The 19,914-nt window shown below is 47.4% G+C and overlaps 1 protein-coding gene across 2 annotated transcripts; it reads left to right on the forward strand.

Moving 5' to 3' along the window:
• Positions 1–270: 270 nt before the first annotated feature.
• Positions 271–17,007, forward strand: NCLN (nicalin). 2 transcript variants are annotated; one of them, XM_030540341.1, is made up of 16 exons: positions 271–503; positions 6,275–6,465; positions 6,692–6,836; positions 7,648–7,742; positions 8,104–8,184; positions 8,412–8,515; positions 9,349–9,437; positions 10,270–10,409; positions 11,037–11,215; positions 11,521–11,608; positions 11,716–11,754; positions 11,871–12,034; positions 12,866–12,919; positions 13,022–13,100; positions 16,486–16,586; positions 16,707–17,007. In XM_030540341.1, exons 1-15 carry the CDS (start codon positions 323–325, stop codon positions 16,543–16,545), a joined length of 1,689 nt encoding a protein of 562 aa, XP_030396201.1. In that variant the 5' UTR covers positions 271–322; the 3' UTR covers positions 16,546–16,586; positions 16,707–17,007. The 2 variants fall into 2 exon arrangements, with proteins under 2 accessions (XP_030396201.1, XP_030396200.1); XM_030540340.1 differs by having other exon boundaries at positions 16,486–17,007.
• Positions 17,008–19,914: the final 2,907 nt, after the last annotated feature.

The raw sequence follows: 19,914 nt of genomic DNA on the forward strand, positions 1-19,914 counted from the left end.
GTGGTTGTGGAATGCAAATGTAGCAATGAGTGGAGATTGTCCCTCAGTAACTGAGAATTGATGGTAAGGTAGCCATTTAAAATACAATCCATGAGGAAAGTATTTCAACTACAACTCCCAGCAGCCCTGGCAAGGAACACACCTATAGAGGACTACAACTCCCAGCAGCCCCCGGGGCTAGTCCGCCAGCCCCCATCCGGGCGCCTCCCCCTGGCAGGACTCCATCTCCCGTGAGCGCTTGCGGGCGAGGCCCCCCCCGCCGGGCTGTCCGTGCGGTGCCTGCAGGCTGCGGCAGGTGCCCGGGGGTGAGGGAGCCGGGGCGATGCTGGAAGAGGCGGGCGAGGTGCTGGAGTCGGTGCTGAAGGCCTCGTGCCTGCCGCTCAGCTTCCTGCTCTTCGTGCCGGCCGTGCTGCTGCTGCTGGGGCCGCCGCCCGCCGCCGAGGCCGCCCACGAGTTCACGGTCTATCGCATGCAGCAGTACGAGCTAGGCGGGCAGCCCTACGGTGAGTGCCCGCCGGGATCCCCCTTCCCCCCGGCCCGGCCCGGCTCCCCCGCCCCGGGGCAGCCCTACGGTGAGTGCCCGCCGGGATCCCCTTCCCCCCGGCCCGGCCCGGCTCCCCGCTTCTCCCCCGGGCCAGGCCCGGCCCGGCTCTCCCCCATCTCCAGCCTCCCCCTTCCCCCTCTGTCCGACCCCCCCCGCCCCGGGGCAGCCCTACGGTGAGTGCCCGCCGGGATCCCCCTTCCCCCCGGCCCGGCCCGGCTCCCCCGCCCCGGGGCAGCCCTACGGTGAGTGCCCGCCGGGATCCCCCTTCCCCCCGGCCGGGCCCGGCTCCCCGCTTCTCCCCCGGGCCAGGCCCGGCCCGGCTCTCCCCCATCCCCAGCCTCCCCCTTCCCCCGCTGTCCGACCCCCCCCGCCCCGGGGCAGCCCTACGGTGAGTGCCCGCCGGGATCCCCCTTCCCCCCGGCCCGGCTTCCCGCTTCTCCCCCGGGGCAGCCCTACGGTGAGTGCCCGCCGGGATCCCCCTTCCCCCCGGCCCGGCCCGGCCCGGCTCCCCGCTTCTCCCCCAGGCCCGGCCCGGCCCTCCCCCCCGCTTTCCCTCCCCCCGGGCTTCCCCCCATCCCCGGGGCAGCCCTAAGGTGAGTGAGCCCCTGCTTCCCCCTCACCCCGCTTCTCACCCCCCTCGGCCGGACTCCCTCCCCCCTCGCCTCCCGCCCTGGGGCAGCCCTAGGGTGAGCCAGCCCTGGCCCTGGCTTCCCTGGGCTCTTCCCCTCCGCCCCCCAGCCCCAGGGCTGCCCTATGGTGAGTACTGGGCTCCCCCTTCCCCCATGGGACTCGGCCTGGGGGGTCCCCTGCACCCCTCACCTGTGCTAGGGTGAATCTGGCCCGGCCTCTGTCCACCCCAAACTCCGTTTCCCACTGATCTCCGAGGTGGCCTAGGTGGGGGGGGGGGGCCAGACTGATGGGGTGGCTGGCATCCCCCATCCCCAAGCGTGTCCAGCTGTGTGAGTTGGGTGCCCAACCCAGCTCTGCTCCCTGCTCCGGGCTGGGCGAGCAGCTGGTGGTGGGTGCAGGGCCTGGGTCGGGTGACACCCCACGAGGTGCCTGGCATCGCTGGCCTGGACCTGCATCACAGAGATAGAGCTGCGGCCTGCACCCCCACTGCTGGCCTGCTCTGTCCCAGGGCACCTTAGCCAGCATCTCCCCCAGAGCCCGGCTCTGCCTCTGACCCACCCACCAAGGGGCAGCCCTGCCCAGCCTCCTCACTGCCCCCTGATCTGTCTATCCTAGGCCTGCCCCGATGCCCACCTGACCTGTCAGCATGCTATCTGCCTTGGCACATCCTGCCAGGTCTCATCCCACGCCAGCCTTGTTTCACCCTCACCTGGGGCTCAGTCACTTTTTCAGTTGACTGCTTTGGCCTGATGAAAGGAACAAGTGCCACTGGGCATAGTGGGCCCTGTCAGAGAACGGGGCAGTACTTCAAGCACCAGCTTCTGGACATGGCTTTGCGCGATACTGGCTGTGGCCTGTACGGGAAGCCCCTTGTTTGGCAAGATCCTCTCCAGTGAGCACTGTGTGGGGGCTTCTCTCTTCCCTGCTTCCACCCCCCACAGGCTTTAATCGCTGTCATAAATCAGCTGATGTCCTATCTGTGCTGCTAACTTCATTTAGCTGAGGAACTCAGCTTAGATTTAGCATCTGGCTTCCAATGAGGTTTTTACTTTTCACCCAGATTTATAGCTGCTTTAACAGAAGCCAGGAGAAGGGTTAAGGGCATCTCCAGAGGTCACTGAGCAAGTGAGAGCAGGCTGCTTGGCCGCAACTGAAGTTTCCTGTAATGCTGCACCAGGATGCCTCTTGCACAACACTTCGATGTTGCAGATAGCTCAGTTCTATTATTACAAAGTTCTTCTCCTACTCCTGGGGCTAAATCCAGCCCTGGTCTGGCTTCAGTAGAGTTACAGTCTCTTATGTTGGAGAATTTGACACCTAAATTGTTCTGTTCGTATGCCTTTGGCTTGTCCTCTCCTTTCTGTTCACAGGTCAACTTTCCTCCTTCCTGAGCTATTCAGTTTTCACTTTTTTCCTTCCTCCTGACATATACCTCAGTGCTCCCTGGTCTGAAAGTTCTAGTCCCTTCTCCAATCTATTCCTCAGCCCTTTCTTCACATTACATTTCCCTCATCTTTCTCTTAGTCCTGATGTTCTTGAACTTCATGTTCTTATTGGTTGCTCAACATCTTGTCTTGAGTCAGAAATATAATATCCGTCATTAACTTGTTAAATGTTGTAACCTTTTCCCTTCTCAAATGCTGGTTGACATGGAACCAACTATCGTTTCTAAGGGCTCTTTTCCTAGCTATCTTCTTCCAAATTAGGATTTATATTCTGCTCCTGTGTGGATCTTAGTTTTTTGTCATTGTGGTCTAAAGCTTCGGCCGTTTGTTGACTTCCAGAAATACTTAGGTATCCCTTATCCAGCCCCAGATTCACGTCATAGAACTTTGGGGATTGAGTCTCTAGATATTTCTAAAATTCCATAAGATTAAATAGCGCTAAAGGCAAAATAGTGTTTGCTAGATCTCTGTGCCTTGGAAATTCTGCCTAGTCTGATTTTGGCCTATGGGATGTATGGATGGACTGGATCTTTGTGCTTATTTTGGAACCAGAGTTTAATCGTTGCCAATGTTCAAACCTCCATTCTTGAGAACTTCATTAGGTCATAGCTGTGTTCTCTCATGGCGATACTGAGCTAGATCTCTTCAGACTGCAGTAAGTCTTCGCTGGCAGGTTTAAAAGGAGACACTGAGCACAAATTTCAGTTGGCTTTGACTTATATTTAATCCAGGCAAGTGTTCACAACAGCTCTCTCTGATTCCAAGTTCTTGGACTCTTAGAAAAGCAGTATATTGATTTTTAAGACGCTTGCGATTAACTTTTAATGCTGTTTCTTTTTCTGGTTAGCTAAGTGAATTGTGTATTCTCTTTATCCTTTGCTAACTGCTTTGGGTAGCTAATGTTCCCATTCTGTGTGTTCTGAGGCCAGATGTCCATTGGGGCAAAAGCTTTTTTTTGTTCCAAACTCTAAAATTTCTTTCCAGTGGGATCAACTAGGTTTTTTTAAAAAGATCGAGCCTGAAGCTGGTTAAGAACAGAGTTTGATTTGCTTCTAATTCTATTAAAACAGAGTTCTTCAGATTATAAATAACTATACACATATTTCATTTGTCTCTGAGAAATTACAAACAGTAGCTCTTTCTTGTAGTATCAACAGAAAACAATGTTAATCTGAGGCTGCAGCAGCATCTACCTGAGATCCATGCTGGGAACAGAATATGCCAGTGACAACCATGTAAACAGTCATTGCTTTTGAGATTGTTGCATGGTTTTTCTGATGAGCATGGGCAGATTTGTTTGTCTGGGAGGTGTATTATAGATATAGACCCCTGTGATCATGCAATCTGATCCACTGGTGTAGATCCCTTTGCCTGTGCAGGGACAGAGGTCTGTACTAGTTGGGCTTAGGCAGGGGCAACTAGAGAAAATTCTATAGCTTGTGTTATATGGCAGCCCAAAGTAGATGATCCTTCTGACCATAAACTCTTTGGTTCTGAGTGCGGGACTGAGGCTGCATTGCACACTACACTATGTATCTTCATACAGTGGGTCATGAAGTGTAGCTCTCAGGAACAATAAAAATGTTCCCATTGCTCAGGGAAACTGGCAGAACTCTGCTAACAAGGACCACGTTTAAACGCTGTTGTGTAAAGGTGTGATGCAGTTCCCGGATGTGCTGCCATCATTGGGGCATAAACAGTAAAAACAAAACAAAACTGTGCTTACATTGTAAAGAGGTCTGGCCTTTCCTCTGTAGACAAGTAACCATGTAAGCCGGGCTAGCCCTGACCCTCACGATCCATGCAGGCAAGACTAATGTGAATTAGGGTGCTGCCATGTTCAAGCCTGTTGACTGACTTAAATATGACATCGTACGCCTTTCTGGCATGATGTCAGTATTTAAGTCACCCGTCCTAGAAGTATGGCCTACTTCTTTGTTCCTAGATGTATACCTGTACATTTACCCATACTAAAACCCCTTGTTTGCTTGCACCCGGTGTACCAGGTGATCCAGATAACTTTGAATCAGTGACCTGCACTCTTCGTTATTTACCACTTCTGCAATTTTTGTGTCATTTTAAAATTTTATCAGTGATGATTTCTTTTTCTTCCAGGCCACTGATGAACATTTTAAATAGCATAGAGACAAGAAATGATCCCTGTTGGACCCCACTGGAAACACACCCATTCAGTGGGATTTCCTTTTTTACAATTAATTTTGAAACCTATTTGTTAGCCAGTTTTTAATCTATTTAATGTGTGCCAAGTTAATTTTATATCGTTCTAGTTTTTTAATCAAAATGTCCTGTGGTACCCAGTCCAATGCGTTGGAGAAGTCTAGGTATATTCTATCAACACTGTTACCTTTATCAAACAAACTTGTAATCTCATCAAGAAAAGATATCAGGTCAGTTTGACAGGATCTGTTTTCCGTAAACCTATGTTGATTTGCATTAATTATATGCTCCTCCTTTAATTCTTCATTAATCAAGTCCCGTATTAGCCACTCTATCTTTGTCTGGGATCAATGTCAGGCTGACAGGCCTATAATTGCCTTGGTCAGCTCATTTTACCCTTTTTAAAAATTGGCACAACGTTAGCTTTCTTCCCGTTTTCTTGAAGTTCCCCAATGCATCAAGACTTACTGAAAATCAACATTAATGGCCCCGTGAGCTCCTCAGCCAGCTTTTGAAAAACTTCTGGATGCAGTTCATCTGGATCTGCTGATTTAAAAATGTCTCACTTTAGTAGCTTCTGTTTAACATGCTCCAAAGATACTAGTAGAATGGAAAGAGTTTTCATTACCATATGATGAGACTATATTGTTTTTTTCCCCAAATACAGAACAGAAATATTTATTGAACACTTCTGCCTTTCCTGCATTGTTATTGATAATTCTATCAATTCCATCTGGTAATGGACCAATGCCACTGTCAGGATTCTTTTTGTTCCTAATACAGTTAAAGAACTCCTTTTTGTCCTTAACTCTGCTGAACATAGATTTCTCCGCGTGTCCCTTTGCTTCCCTTATCAATTTCCCACAATTCCAAATTTCTGATTTTATGTTTTGAATAAGTTATGCATGTATAGCCAACACCTTTTCATATATTATCTCAGACTGTCTGTTAGCATTTCCATTCAGCTTGATCCTTGTGCTCTCAGGGAAGCTATTCGCAAAGCCAGAGGATGCAGTTGCCTGAACAACCCGCTGCCCAGATTTTCCCAGAAAGTACTGGTACCAACGTAGGTGCTAGATGCAGAGAAGCAAACAGATCTCATATATCGTTGTGCTTTGTGGGTTTTACTGTACTGTATCAGTAATAGTCAGGTGAGCATGTCAGAATATGGTTCCACAAATGTGGTTGTAACCAATGTAGAAGAGTGCACAGTGACTGTCTCTAACGTGCCGATCGTGGGCTTAGGAACCCAGGGGCAGGTGATTAGTGTGCCCCACACGGGAAAGGGGGAAAACTGAAGGTGTTCAGAAGGAATGGGGAAGGGAGAAAGGAATAGCTTAAGTGATTACAAATACCTGTCTCTGCTGGTGACTGTGGAAATAGTCTAGGCTGTTTAGCATGGAGAGTGTTCTGGGAACGGGTTGCTGGTATTGACAAGAACATCGGTTAGATCTCATCCTCTTCTCCCTCCCTGCAGGCACCAGGAACGCGGTGTTAAACACAGAGGCCCGCACTCTAGAGGCGGACGTGTTGAGCCGCCGCTGCGTGATGATGCGGCTAGTGGATTTCTCGTATGAGCAGTACCAGAAGGCTCTCCGCCAGTCTGCTGGGGCTGTGGTGATCATCTTGCCCAAGGCCATGTCAGCGCTGCCGCAGGATGTTGTCAGGGTAAATATCGCTCCAGACAGAGAGATGATGTTATTGGAGAAAGGGAGCAAAGATTCAGGTACAAGATAGTGACTGAAACTCCCAATTGAGGTTTGATGGAGTTTTTACTCTGTCAAGGTTAAGTTTAAAAGTTTGACATATGCCCGTCTGATTTGGCCATTCATATGCCTGCCGCCTTGCTAGTTCAATGGAGCCTAAGTGTGCCCCTCTCCTTCTGACTTCTCAGCAATTCATGGAGATAGAACCAGAAATGCTGGCCATGGAAACCATTGTGCCAGTCTATTTTGCAGTAGAGGATGAAGAGCTGCTCTCCATCTATGAACAAACACGGATTGCTTCTACATCACAAGGTTCAGCTTCAGCTGCTGAAGGTGAGTTGCTGCGAAAGGGGGGTTTGAAAGGAAGAAAATTAGCCATAATAATGTTCCTCAGTCAGGTGTCCTTAAGAATGGTAGGCAAAGGTCTCCACAAAATTCTGGAGATGCAGTGTGATCTAGTGGCTAGGGTGGTGGACCTCAGGAGTCCTGAGTTTTGTTCCCAGCTCACCCTAATGTGTCACTTGGACAGATCACTTAATCTTTCTTTGCCTCACTTTCCCTATCTGCAAATTGGAGATAACGATCTGTGCACGAAAAGGCTGTATAAGGGCCAAGTTATTATTTTACTTGGAGTGACATGATTTAGGAAGATAGTTCCATAGAAATCCTTATTCCTATTTCATCTCATTTGCAACAGCCTAGGGGCCAAATTCAGTAAAATTTGGTGGAGAGTTGTTTTTTCTAAGTGATTATAGCAGGTTACTGTGAGTCACAACTCTTTGGCCCTATTCCTGGCTGGACCACTGATCACTCTGTCTTTGGGCAAGTAACTTAAACACTTAGTGCCTCAGTTTACTCCACTGTAAATGGTTTACTATCTACCTATCTGTCAAGAGTGTTGGGCCTAATTGTTTGTAACATCTTTTGGATCCTGGGGTGAGAGTTGCTGTAGAAGTTCAAAGTATTGAGATTTTTGTACAGAATTAAATTGCTTTGTCACTAGATGCAGAAATATACACAGTGAGCCGGAGAAGTTATGGACTTATTTGGCAAAGCTAGACTCTTTGTGAATCAGCTATCAAGGGAATGAAAGCGATAAGATTTCCCACCCCCAGGGTCAGTTTATTGAATTCTTATTTTCTAGTTCTGCTGCACACGGCCACTGCCAACGGCTTCCAGATGGTTACGAGTGGGGCTCAGAGCAAAGCTGTCAGTGACTGGCTCATAACCAGCCTGGAGGTGAGTTCTAGATGGATCAGAGCTGGGATCTAGGCTGGTAATGTTTACAGGAAAACCCATTCTGTATGGGGACTTCACTGAGTGGTGTGTTTCTAAAGACTGAAAGTTAAAGCCCTCTCAGAGGAAGTCAGAGATTTTTCAGCCACATCATAGAGACAGCTTTTCTACCTTTCTGGATTCAGAAGCCAGAAAGCTGGTTAATGGCTCCGAACTGGAAGTCAATGGGAGTATGATTCATCATTGAGGCTGTTAGAAACTGGCTGGGTGATGGTTAGGAGTGGTCTATTATGCCCCTGTACTCCAGGCAATAGAGCGATGCAGGAGGGGTGCTGGGTAATGCTCCTGTGTGTTCCATCCCCAGGGGAGGCTGACTGGCCTGGGAGGAGAGGACCTGCCCACCATTGTAATAGTTGCCCATTATGATTCTTTCGGAGTGGCCCCGGTAAGTATTATTTTTCTTGCAGCTCTGTTTCTGTTAATGGGTTACTTCCTGGGCCCGTATCCCTGTCTCTTCTCCACCCTCTGGCTGTTTGGGGAGGGTGGGGGGGAGTAAGTGTACTTTCCGCAGGAGCCTGTGAGTCAGTGTGTCGCAGCAGAAGCTGGTCTCTGTGGGGAGGGTGAGCACTGTCATGGAGCCTTGTCTTTACGTCTCCTGTTCTCTTCCTGCAGTGGCTGTCTCATGGTGCAGACTCCAACGGCAGTGGCATCTCTGGGCTACTGGAACTAGCCAGGCTCTTTTCTCGACTCTACACCTACAAACGTACCCATGCTGGGTAAGAAGCTGCTGTCTCTGTCGGAGAGCTTGGGGTGGAGTGGGCACGTGGAAGGGGTTTTGTCTGTAAGAGGGACTCATGAAAAATCCAGCAGCTCTGAAGTGTTCTACATGCAAAGTCCCTTAGCATAGTGCCAGGGCTGGCAGGGTGAAACCAGGCTGCCTGTGTGCTTTTATCTCAAGCTCTGTTGGGAAATAAAACTAATATTTCATCTTTTTTTCCAACACGTCTGCTGTTCATGAACTGTCATGCTCTTTCCTTTCTTCTCCTTGCAGTGGCTTATCAGTTTGCTTTGTGCAAAGCAGAGGCTGCATCCTCTAGTGGACTTGAGGGTAGGATAAGAGCTGGGAATTCTTGTGCTCTGATACCTGCTCTGCCACTATCTTACTGTTTGGCCCATGGCAAGTTCCTTAACTTGTGTGTCTGGGTTTCCCCATCAGCAAAGTGAGGCTAGAGAGACAGGGCGATGGGAGGAAGGGATTAGTTAATGTCTGTAAACTGCTTTGGAAATGTAAAGTACAGAAGTGCCAAATATTCAGTAAGAACTGTGTGTTCCAGCAGGCATTTCTTTGCCTTCTGTTCTGTTAGGATTTGGATTCTATCATATTCCTGTATAGATGTTGCAGTCAAGTGCATATTGTATATGAAGTAAAAATGCTCATGATTTTACTCAGGGGTGCTTAACAGGGTACAGCAAAAGTTAGTCTTTGGGCAAAGTTCGACTTGGATTCCATGCCCTGTCCTCCTTTACTTCTCCCGAGGCTGCGCATGTTGCCATCACAGCCAGGAAGTCAATTCTGCTCACTATATTTTCCCTGTTTCTTGATGGGCAGGTATAATCTGTTGTTCTTCGCATCTGGAGGTGGTAAATTTAACTATCAAGGAACCAAGAGGTGGTTGGAAGACAACTTGGATCACACAGGTGAGACAGACACCTAGGATGGGAGCAGAGTGTCCTGCAAGTTTAGCTGGGTGGAGCAACTTCAGCAATGAAAACATCCATTATTTGTGCTGTGATAAGTTAGGGTAGGGAGTGGGGTAGGTAAACTAACTTCAGAGGCTGTGATGCCATTTGCAGGCCAAAGATTAGATCACTGTATTTGTTCTGTGCCCTCTGGAGAGAATGTGATTCTTTTGGGGCTGTGTGGTTGAGGAAAATGCCAGGGACATGAGAAGTCTGTGCGTCAGGACTAGGAAAATGGGCCTGCAGTGCACTCCTCCAGCAAATGTACATTCCAGAGAGAAACCATTATCTTTTGTGAATATGCACAAAGGAATCTCAGACTAGCATGACTTGGGATTGGGAGATAGTTATCTTCCTGATTGTCACTGACTCGCTGTGTGACATTGGATGGGTCACTTAACTTCTCTGCTTCGGTTTTCCCCTCTATAATCAAGATTATGTTACCATCCCTATAGGATTATGAGGATTAATATTTGGGTAAGGCACTTTGAGATCCTCAGATGGAAGATATCCATTATTGCCTATGTCCATGTTCTGTTTTGTTGAATGGGCTTTTAATATCAGCTGAATCCGTACTGAATCACTGTTATAAGGTATATATTGTAAAGTGTCTTCCATACTATTTGTATTGCAGCTGTTGTTAAGAGGAGTATAGGGTGTATACTGGCCTCCTTACTGTGCAGCTGTAATACCTGATCATGCTGGGAGACCTCTTCCGTATGTCCTGCATGTGTGTCTAGCCCCGAAAGTGTGGAGTGACGTTTCATGGGTTTGGCTGCATCTGTTTCAGATTCCAGTTTGCTGCAGGATAACGTGGCGTTTGTTCTGTGCCTTGACACCCTGGGCAGAGGGAACAGTCTTCACCTCCATGTCTCAAAACCTCCCAAGGAGGGGACCCTGCAGCATGCTTTTCTAAGGGAGTTGGAGATGGTAATGAAAAGCATCAACTTCACTGGGCATGTTGGGGTGGGTGAGCTGTGCATGTGCTGCATGGATGGGCATTTGGGGGTGAATTGCTTGGTGGAACTCTTCTGCTTCTATGAAGGATAGAGGGTGTGAAATTAGTGTGGCTAAAAGTGATGAAGGGAGGAAGTCCCGATATCATCCAAGCCTCATTTCTGGTGGCTTTGATTTGGTGTAGGGAGTTATCTATCATTCAGGAGTCCAATGTGGAGCAGACTGCATCAGTTCCCTTCCTTAATACAATGGTTCCTTTTAGAGCTTCTTGCTTGTACAAACTAACTAGCCAGCTCCTTCGACAGATGGCTGCCCTGGCAGCTTGGTGACTGTAGAATGTTGCGTCAATATTGTAAGCCAGGTTTCGAGGGTTGCTACGTATATTCCGGGTGCATCTGCCTTAACCAACCCTTCCTAAAGGATGTTGGCAGAAACATACCCTTGTTGGAATAGGCCAGAGGGAGGGAAGGTGTAACCATCTATAGCACTAGAACTCCAGCCTGGGTTTTGAGAGGGATGGGGAATGTGTTCTGAAGTGATGGGATCTGGTCCGTGACCTCTGGGTCATCCTTTTCCTGGGCTGCTTGGCTTCTTCCACAGGTGGTCGCGAGCCAGTTTCCAGAAGTGAAATTCTCCATGGTGCACAAGAAGATAAACCTGGCTGAGGACATGCTGGCATGGGAGCATGAACGCTTTGCGATCCGCCGCCTGCCTGCATTCACCATCTCCCACCTGGAGAGCCACCGGGATGGCCTGCGCAACAGCATCATGGACTTGAGGTCAGTGGCTCTGAGGGGAGGGCACCAGCAGAAGATCAGTTGTTGAATGGACACATGGGCTAGAGACCCTTTATAAACATGAGAAAGTTAAGACACCAGAACAATCAAGTGGTGTTAACACATCAGGAATGTTGAGAAATCAAGACCAAGAGTTGGGAGTGTTGGGTCTATAACTGTGTCTTGATTGTGCGACCTCTTCTTCCTCCTTTTTGGATGACGTTTCACCATAGTTGTATACAGTGAAAAGAGCTTTCCCAAGAGGAAGCTGTTACCGTAGCCAGATTTACACCTCTCTTCTCTTGTAGGTCACGAGTTGACTCTAAGACTCTAACCCGTAACACTAGGATCATTGCTGAGGCATTGACTCGGGTCATCTACAACCTCACTGAGAAGGTAAGACTGTCCCACCACATGCACCTGCTGCCCATTGGCTAGGCTTTTCCAGTTCTTCTATGCTACCATGCCTGCTTTGGCAACTGCGTCCCTTTCTCTCTTCACAGGGGGCGCCTGCTGACTTGCAGATCTTCACAGAGCAGATGGTAAGGGAGCAGGGGGGCATAGACGTAGCTTGGGGGAAGAGGGAGTGAAGTGCTCTGGAGACCTGATCAGCAACATAAGTTTGTCTAATTCTCTCTCTGGTGTCCTCTTTCTGCAGCAGATCCAGCAGGAGCAGCTTGAGTCTGTGATGGACTGGCTGACCAGTCAGCCCAGAGCTGCCCAGCTTGTAGATAAAGACAGCACCTTCCTCAACACCTTAGAGTATTACATGAGCCGCTATCTGAAAGATGTCAAGCAGCATCATGTGAAGGCAGATAAACGGTAAGGGAGGCAGGTGAATGGGGAGAGGGAGAAAATTTGGTCTGTTCCTGACATATTTAAACAGACTTCCCCCTTCATTGCATTCCTGTCTCCAAGAGTAGCAGCTTCTCAGGTGTTCTCCTCAGTGTGTGGGGTGACTGAACCCCCCCATTTCCTGCTGCACCTGTACAGTCTGGCCACATGTTCTTTCTAACAGGAAGTTCTGCATTCTCTAAGGAACTCCCAGGAATTCCAGTGGGCATTATTACAAGTATTGTCTTCATCAGTGTGAAGAGGGAGGGCTTGTTTTTTCACTGTTCAGCCTCCTCCTTCTCCAGAAGTCCACCTTGTTAGATATGCTGTACCCTGTCTGAAGGCAGTGAGAGAGGCGCAGCAGTCTCCTAGCGCCACGAGAGCATTGCCAGCTTTTAAACAAAGGCAGTCTCTCGTCCTGATTTAGCTGTTTGGGATGAAGATGCTCATGAGCTCAGCGAGGGGTCTCCAGGGCATCTTCTCTTTGAAACAGCTGAAAATTTGTGTGGAAATGGAGGGCAAAGAGTCTTATCCTTGTGTGTCAGTAAGCAGCATTTTGCAGCCCCCTGATAATGGGGTTCAGCTTTCCAAGGTTCTCTGGTTGGGATAAGAGATGAGTACTAGTTTATCCGGGTAACTGCTGAGAGCTGTAAACTGGCTTAAAGGGGTATGTGAAGCTGTCAAGCTTTGCCTGTCACTGGTCGATTGCTTCTGTGGCGAGGGGGACAGGAGATGAGAGAGTTCTGGGGCTGTTTTTATTTCCCCTGGAACCAATGCCCAGAAATGTCGCACCATCTGAAGAGCTCGTTCTTTCCACAGGGACCCTGAGTTTGTTTTCTACGACCAGTTGAAGCAGGTGATGAACGCATATAGGTAGGTATTAAGGCAGGGTTGGGTATTTTGTCTAAGGCAGGGTTGGATATTTCATCTTTCTCAGCTCCTTTGGTGACCTCACCCTTTGTTGGTCCATTTCAGGGTCAAGCCAGCAATCTTTGACCTGCTCCTGGCTCTCTGTATAGTAGCCTACCTCGGAGTTGCCTATGTTGCAGTCCAGGTGAGAAAAAAGGAGTGATGCTTCTATTCATTCCCTTCTTTAAACTATAAGAGTGTATGAGCCAGGTACACTCTAGTGGCATTCAGGTCAAACTCAGAGTGAGAGAACCAGTCTTCTCTGGATGAGAGAGGACCCCTGATTTTTTTGCGACCCATTTACTCTTCTGGTGCTGGTGTTTTCACTTCCATGGGTGTCTTCACAGTGTTATCAGGCTCATAATTCAGCTCCCTTCTAGCTCTGGAGCATATTCCTGATGTGGGACGAACATAGAGCAGTATCCTTCTCTTGGGGAGCAATGGGTTTCATTGTGTTACTAGACTAGCTTAAATTCTGAGCTCTAAGAGCATGCGTAGGCTTCAGGCAAAGGCCTTGTCCACCCTACCACTTACGTTAGTATAACTTACATCGCTCGGGAGCGGGGGGTGGCTTATTCACACCCCATAGCATGTAAGTTACAGATATCTAAGTCTGTGTGACCAGCACTTCTGCTGACATAACTACTGCCTCTCATGGAGGTGGTTTTACTATGCCGATGAGAGAGTTCTCTCCCCTTGGCATAGAGCGTCTTCATCAGCTGTGCTACAGTGGTGCAGCTGCAGCGCTTCTCATGTAGACCAGCCCTGAGACATCTGAGTTAAATCTGCCGTGTCGTAGTAAGAGATTACAGCCCATGATAGATCAGGTCTCACACACGGGTGCATAACATCGGCGCTCCAGATGCCTGAATTCGGACTGCACGAAAGGTTCTACGATTTTGTGCAATTAATAAAAATCAAAATCTTTTTTTTTTTTTTAAACCTTGATTATTGCATGAATAAAATCAGGAGACATCCCAAGCAATTCAGTGCATATGAAATAAATAAGCACATGTTCAAGTGATAGTTTATATCACAAGCACGTTACATTCTAAGTTTGTTGGCCTGTTCGTAGTTTCAGGGAGCTATTACTTTTGACATGATATCCCCCCCGGGGTGCCACCTGGAACTGGGGTGTCACTGGGGACCCACTAGCCTGGGCTCCCTTTACGCTATACTGCTTTGACAGCCTGCACTGTCTCCAGCACACATACAAGTTGGGACACACCCAGCTGCAGTTGCATGCAGATGCTGTGATCAGCTCTGTATGGGAAGGCTCCAGCTAAGGAGCTTCCCAGTTACTCAGGCATGTACCCTGCTCTGGAGTGTAAATCCAAAATTATCCTATCTTGTGCTGCACAGGGAACTGTACAGCGTAAGCTCATGAAATTCCCCCGCTCCCACAATGTGGAGAGGAATATACATCATCTTTCTGTCCCGAGTTGTGATTCCCACACACTGGTTTTAGAAAAAGCAAAACCAAGTTTATTAACTACAGAAGATAGATTTTAAGTGATTATAAGCCATAGCAAACACATTGAAGCAGATTCCCTAGCAAATAAACAAAACACGCAAACAGCTTACTATACTACATAGATCCAATATGAATAGCAAATCCTCACCCTAAGTGTGGATATAAGCAGGCTGCAGATTCTTAAGGGGCACGCTGCACTTGTTCACAGCTTGGAATCCCAGTTGTTCCATTCACAGGCTAAAAATCCTTTTAGTGGCTCCAGCACCGCACCCTAGTTCAGTCTTGGTTCCTCAGGTGTTTCCAGAAGTCCCTTTGGGTGAGGAGTCCATGAAGAACCATGATGATGTCACTCCCCTGCTTTAAATAGTTTTTGCATGTGGCGGGAACCCTTGGTTTCAAAGCTTGGTTCCCACACCAGTCAGTGGAAAAACACTGGTATCCCAAGATGGAGTCCAGCACCAGGTGACCTGATCACGTCCCTATAGTGTCTCAGCAGCCATGAGTCGGAGGCTGTCTGCAGCATCCTCAGGAAGGCTCCCAGGTGGGAGATAAGCTGCTTCTAAGGCCTGTTGTTTTCACCAATGACCCTTCGCCCACCCAGGTTTTCAGAATGAAAGCATCTTGTCTAGTGGGCATTCCCCAGGTGTAAACACATTTGTAATAGAGATACTTAGTCAATATTCCTAGCTTCAGATACAAAAATAATCATATTCAGGAAGTCAAAATCTTTCTAATGATATCTCACATGACCTATCTTGCATAAAATACATCATAATTATGCCATAATAATATAATAATATCACCGTGGAGAACATGGGGTGAAGTGTCACAGAGACCATTGCGAGTCTGGCTCCTGATCAATGCTCAATGAAAGGGGGAACCATGTTGAGTCACTGTCTGTATCTAATCCTCTTGCTTCATAACAAGCCTTTTCTGGCCTTGGCTACACTGGCACTTTATAGCGCTGCAACTTTCTCGCTCAGGGGGGTGAAAAAACCACACCCCTGAGCGCAGCAAGTTACAGCGCTGCAAAGTGCCAGTGTAAACAGTGCCGCAGCGCTGCAAGCTAATCCCCATGGGGAGGTGGAGTACGTGCAGCGCTGGGAGAGCTCTCTCCCAGCGCTGGCGCTGCGACCACACTCACTCTTCAAAGCGCTGCGGCGGGACCGCTCCCGCGGGAGCGCTTTGGAGTTTTGAGTGTAGCCAAGCCCTCTTTTGTAATTTCTTTTTTTTTTTCGAGTTAGATGCTTCAGGAAACACCCACCATTTGATGGATGCCTTTTGTATATTAACAATCGTATTACATAGAAAGAAAAGTACAAATACTGTTTGTATAATTCAAATGGTCCTCTCCACCCATTTCTTGTTAGCTAGATTGATGGCGGGTCATTTAGAGGTTGCTGCTAAGATTTGGGTTTGTAGCCAAGTATTTGTTGAATATCTGCAGTGGCCATTTAAAAGAAAATGGGAATCACATGGGTTTTTCAGTGATTTCTAAAACTGGAAAAGATAAGCCCATGTTAAAGGATTAAGGGTTGGCCTTAATCTGTGGTGTTACCTGTTGTTTTGCAATCCCCAAATCACTACAGGCCAAATGTTACTATCAGCTGGCCAGATCGTATGCACTGGGAGTTTTGCCATCTATTTCAATTGGGGCAGGTTCCAAATGTACTGATTGCAGATAACAGCAAATACTCATGGCAATTCTCCATGAAAATAGGCGTACATAATGGTAATTCAGGCAGGCCCAGTGGGCGTTTCTGTAATAATTAATTGTTCTTTCCTTATAACCCTGGCTTCACTTGCTGTATTGTAACAATTGAGCATTGTTTGCCAAGCCCTGAGCAGATCTATCCAGAAGGGAGGCAGAGTTCTCCTTTGGGTAGGGATACGGGTGTGAACTCAGCCCTGAGGCAGATATTGCATTTATATGCTAGCACTGCCTCCAGCCTCCGAATGAGCTCCCTCTCCCCTCTGAGCAGAGAAGAACACACATTGCCTGTTTGCTAGCACGGACATGGACTCACTACTCTTTTCCCCTCCCTCCCCTTTCTAGCACTTTGGTCTCCTTTACAAAACGGTACAGAGGTTATCCCTTAAATCCAAGCAGCAGTGAAGCGACAAATCACCAACCCATCGAGCAGCACTGAGCCACCGGTGAGCCCAGCAGGAGTTTCTGCCTTCCACTGGCTCCTGCCATTTCTCCCTCTCTCCTCTAACCAGCCTGGAGGAAAGCAGAGATTAACACAACTTCCAACTCCTGTGCACCTTCTTTAGGTCTCCCCGCAACTTGCCCATTTTCCTTCATTTTGTGGCGAGGGAGATGTGCAGAGACTCGGTCAATCCCTGCAGATTGTTTAAACACTGAATGGCTGATGTAAAGTTTCTGCCGAACAAGAAGTTTCTGTGAGTGTGAAGGTGCTGAACCTGGTTTCACAGACGTGTGCCATACAGCCAGCTTGAAGGCTAAATCCACGGGGCAAAGGGACGGACAGCTCTGCCCAGCCAACTGGACTCAGAGCACTTGTTTTTTAAAAAAAAAAATGTGCACATGTGAATTAAAAGATAATTATTAGCACGTTTCATACTGCACCTCTTCCTTCAGCTCCCTCCCTGGCACCAGGAAGGGAGCGCTCAGCAAGCAGTGTCTTCAGCAAATAGCTTAATGCATTTTCTTTGGACAGTGCAATAACCAGTTCTCTCTTTGGAAGTGCACTGTGAACGGTCTTGACTGTTAATCTGATTGAGAAATGAGAAAGGATCATTAACTGGTTGCCACGGTAGGATTCCTTGTAAAGCATGTTTTTCTCCCTCAGCTGGAGGCTGCATTCTGCTGTGCCCAGGTTCCTTTGAGGTTTATATCCCTCGGTTTATGCTGTCTCCGCTCTGTGCTTAACTCTCACGGATGTGTGCGGGGGGGTGTTTCCTTTTTTTTAAGGGGTTCCTAAGTTTATAGTTGCTGCAGGATCAGGTCTAAAGCCGTTCTGTATATTTAAACAGTTTGATGGTTACATTAATAATATAAGCAGGAGTGACCTAGTTCCTGCCATGATCTCTGGTCAGTAATCCATTCGCTTCCATTCCTTTCTCTTTCCATTTGCAGTTGGGCAGATTTTAGTCCTGTTCACCTTCATCTCAGGGTCTTGTTTAGCATTTCACATCACTATTGTTTATAAAACACTGGTCTTAGTCTAATAATATTGGTAACTTGCCAAGGCTCTGTTGTTGCTTTCTTTACATGCACCCTGTGGTATGTTTGGAGGGAGGTGGGATATTAGTGATTTTTTTTAAAGAAGGTTTTATGAAAATGTCATTAAACATTACTGTTTCCAGACTGCAGCTAATAGCATGTGTTACAGCTGGAGCTGGCTCGTTCTACAGTACTTTTGTTCTCAAGCAAGATCATACTGCTTTTGTTTGCTAATATATTAGGATGGGGAAATTACCCTGTTGCCCAAAACTACTGTTAATGCATGTGCAGAGGCCTGGGAATTTTGCAGTCTAGACAGACAAATGCCAGTGTGTGATCTCTCTCAATTTTAAACCCCTCTGAATTTCACAGCCTAAGGTAAGTGGAACATTGTGTCTTGCAACCATTTTCTGATGAGTCCCCAGACTGCAAGCAGAGGAAGTGCAGCAATGTAGTAACCACAACGTTCCTACATGTGAACCTCTCAAGACCTTTCTCAAAAGTTTTAGGTTAATGGTATGTGTAGATGACACTAAAAACCCCAAAACAACTGCAGGCAACAGCAATCTAACTTTTAAAATACTTTCTGGAGTTACTGTACTTCTGTGCATATATAGTACGTCTACAAGCCAAGATGACACTCTCTCATTTAAAATACCACTTTCCATTTGAGGCTGAATTCAATCTTTTGTGGCTTGGAGTAGAACTATCCACCTTCCTATAAGCAAGAAAAACATTAGCTGTGTGTCCCCATTTTCATTATTCACTGTACATGGATTAGCTAGGAAAAAGTGGTGTGTGGCCATATGCCCTAGTAGTATTGTCCTTTAGAGGGAGATTAAAACTCTCATTTTTCAACCATCTTTTTTTTTAAAAAGCAAGAGAAAATGCACCTTGTCCAGGGCTCTTCACCCAAGCTTTCCAGTACACAGTGGCTCACCCTTTAAAGGGGCGCCTGATCAGCAGAAACACTTGCTGAGTTACTGTAGCTCCCAGTGATGTTGGATTAGTATTGTAGGTGCCCTCGAGAGACATGCCTTTTGCTAGCTTGTGGGCGCTTCCTTAAAATAGGTTGCACTGTGCATTTGGTGTTTTTAGCATCACCTCTGGACAAGCCTTTCCGAATGGATTTGAAGCCTATTTCCTTCTTACTTTGGAATAGTTGGAGGAAAAACTTGCCTGTCGCTAGCTTTTATGTCCTGCACACAGCAGCTGGAAGCAGCAATTGCATGGAGAGTCCTGCTCAGCCCTAGGATGGAGCATGCCCAGTACAGGTAGTCTGACAGGTAAATGTTCCTAAGATTGTAAGCCCTTACTGAGCATATGCCAACTAAGATGTTTCAGGGGCTTATAACTGTTGTCAAAGTTAGAATCAGGACTCACAATTTGTCAGACCACTCTGTTTTATTAGCGCAGCGCTCTGCCAATAACACCCAGATAATGTGAGTGGCCATGCAAGACCCAAACAGTCTTATTTATACAGATAAAAGAGCAGGAATTAGACAAAGGGACAAAGAAAGCAAAACAGTAAAATCCACCTAGGGCACAGAATGCATATCCTACTTCCTTACTAACTCTTATCGATGGATCTAAGGCTAATACTTCACCAATTGCCCTTAAATGGTGCAATTGTTCTATGTTAATGTCTGTATTCCTGACACCTGGATTGCAGCATTCCAACAGTTTTGCTTAAAGGTACAGACAGCATTTCTTTAATCCTTTCTATTTTCACAATATAATTCATTCTGCTTTCACACTGTGTTGCACTTTTGCTAGTGCTCTATACCCCCAAGGAATGTCTCCTTTCCCCATCCCAGCTCATTACTGAATCAGGCTTGCTGGGACACCGTTACTCCATTGAGAACAGCTAATAGGAAATAAGTCAGTAGCAGTCCTGCTTCAATTCATGTTAATGTAAGTAATATTTACGAATAGTGAGCAGAAGTGAACAAAGCCAGCGTGCTCCGATATGCAATGAAAAGCCCATTCTGGCATCTTCAAGACAAGAAGGGACTGAAGCTCATAGGTGCTGGAATTAGGGGTGCCGGGGGTGCGGCAGCTTGAGGTGGTTTCCATCTTACACAGGGTTTACAGTTTGGTTCAGTAGCACTCAGCCCTCCCGCCTCTGCTAAAGGCTGAGAGTAACAAACATCTCCGCCAGCTAGAACAATTGATTACAGCTCCTTGCATGGTGGGAAATCAATATCAGAAGTTCCTGATAATGTGAAAGAATATAGCCGCAGTTACTTTAAACTGAGGAGGGTAGGGCTGCATGGTTACAGTGCATATTCAGGG

Source organism: Gopherus evgoodei, chromosome 22, assembly GCF_007399415.2.
Source record: "Gopherus evgoodei ecotype Sinaloan lineage chromosome 22, rGopEvg1_v1.p, whole genome shotgun sequence".
NCBI lineage: Eukaryota > Metazoa > Chordata > Testudines > Testudinidae > Gopherus > Gopherus evgoodei.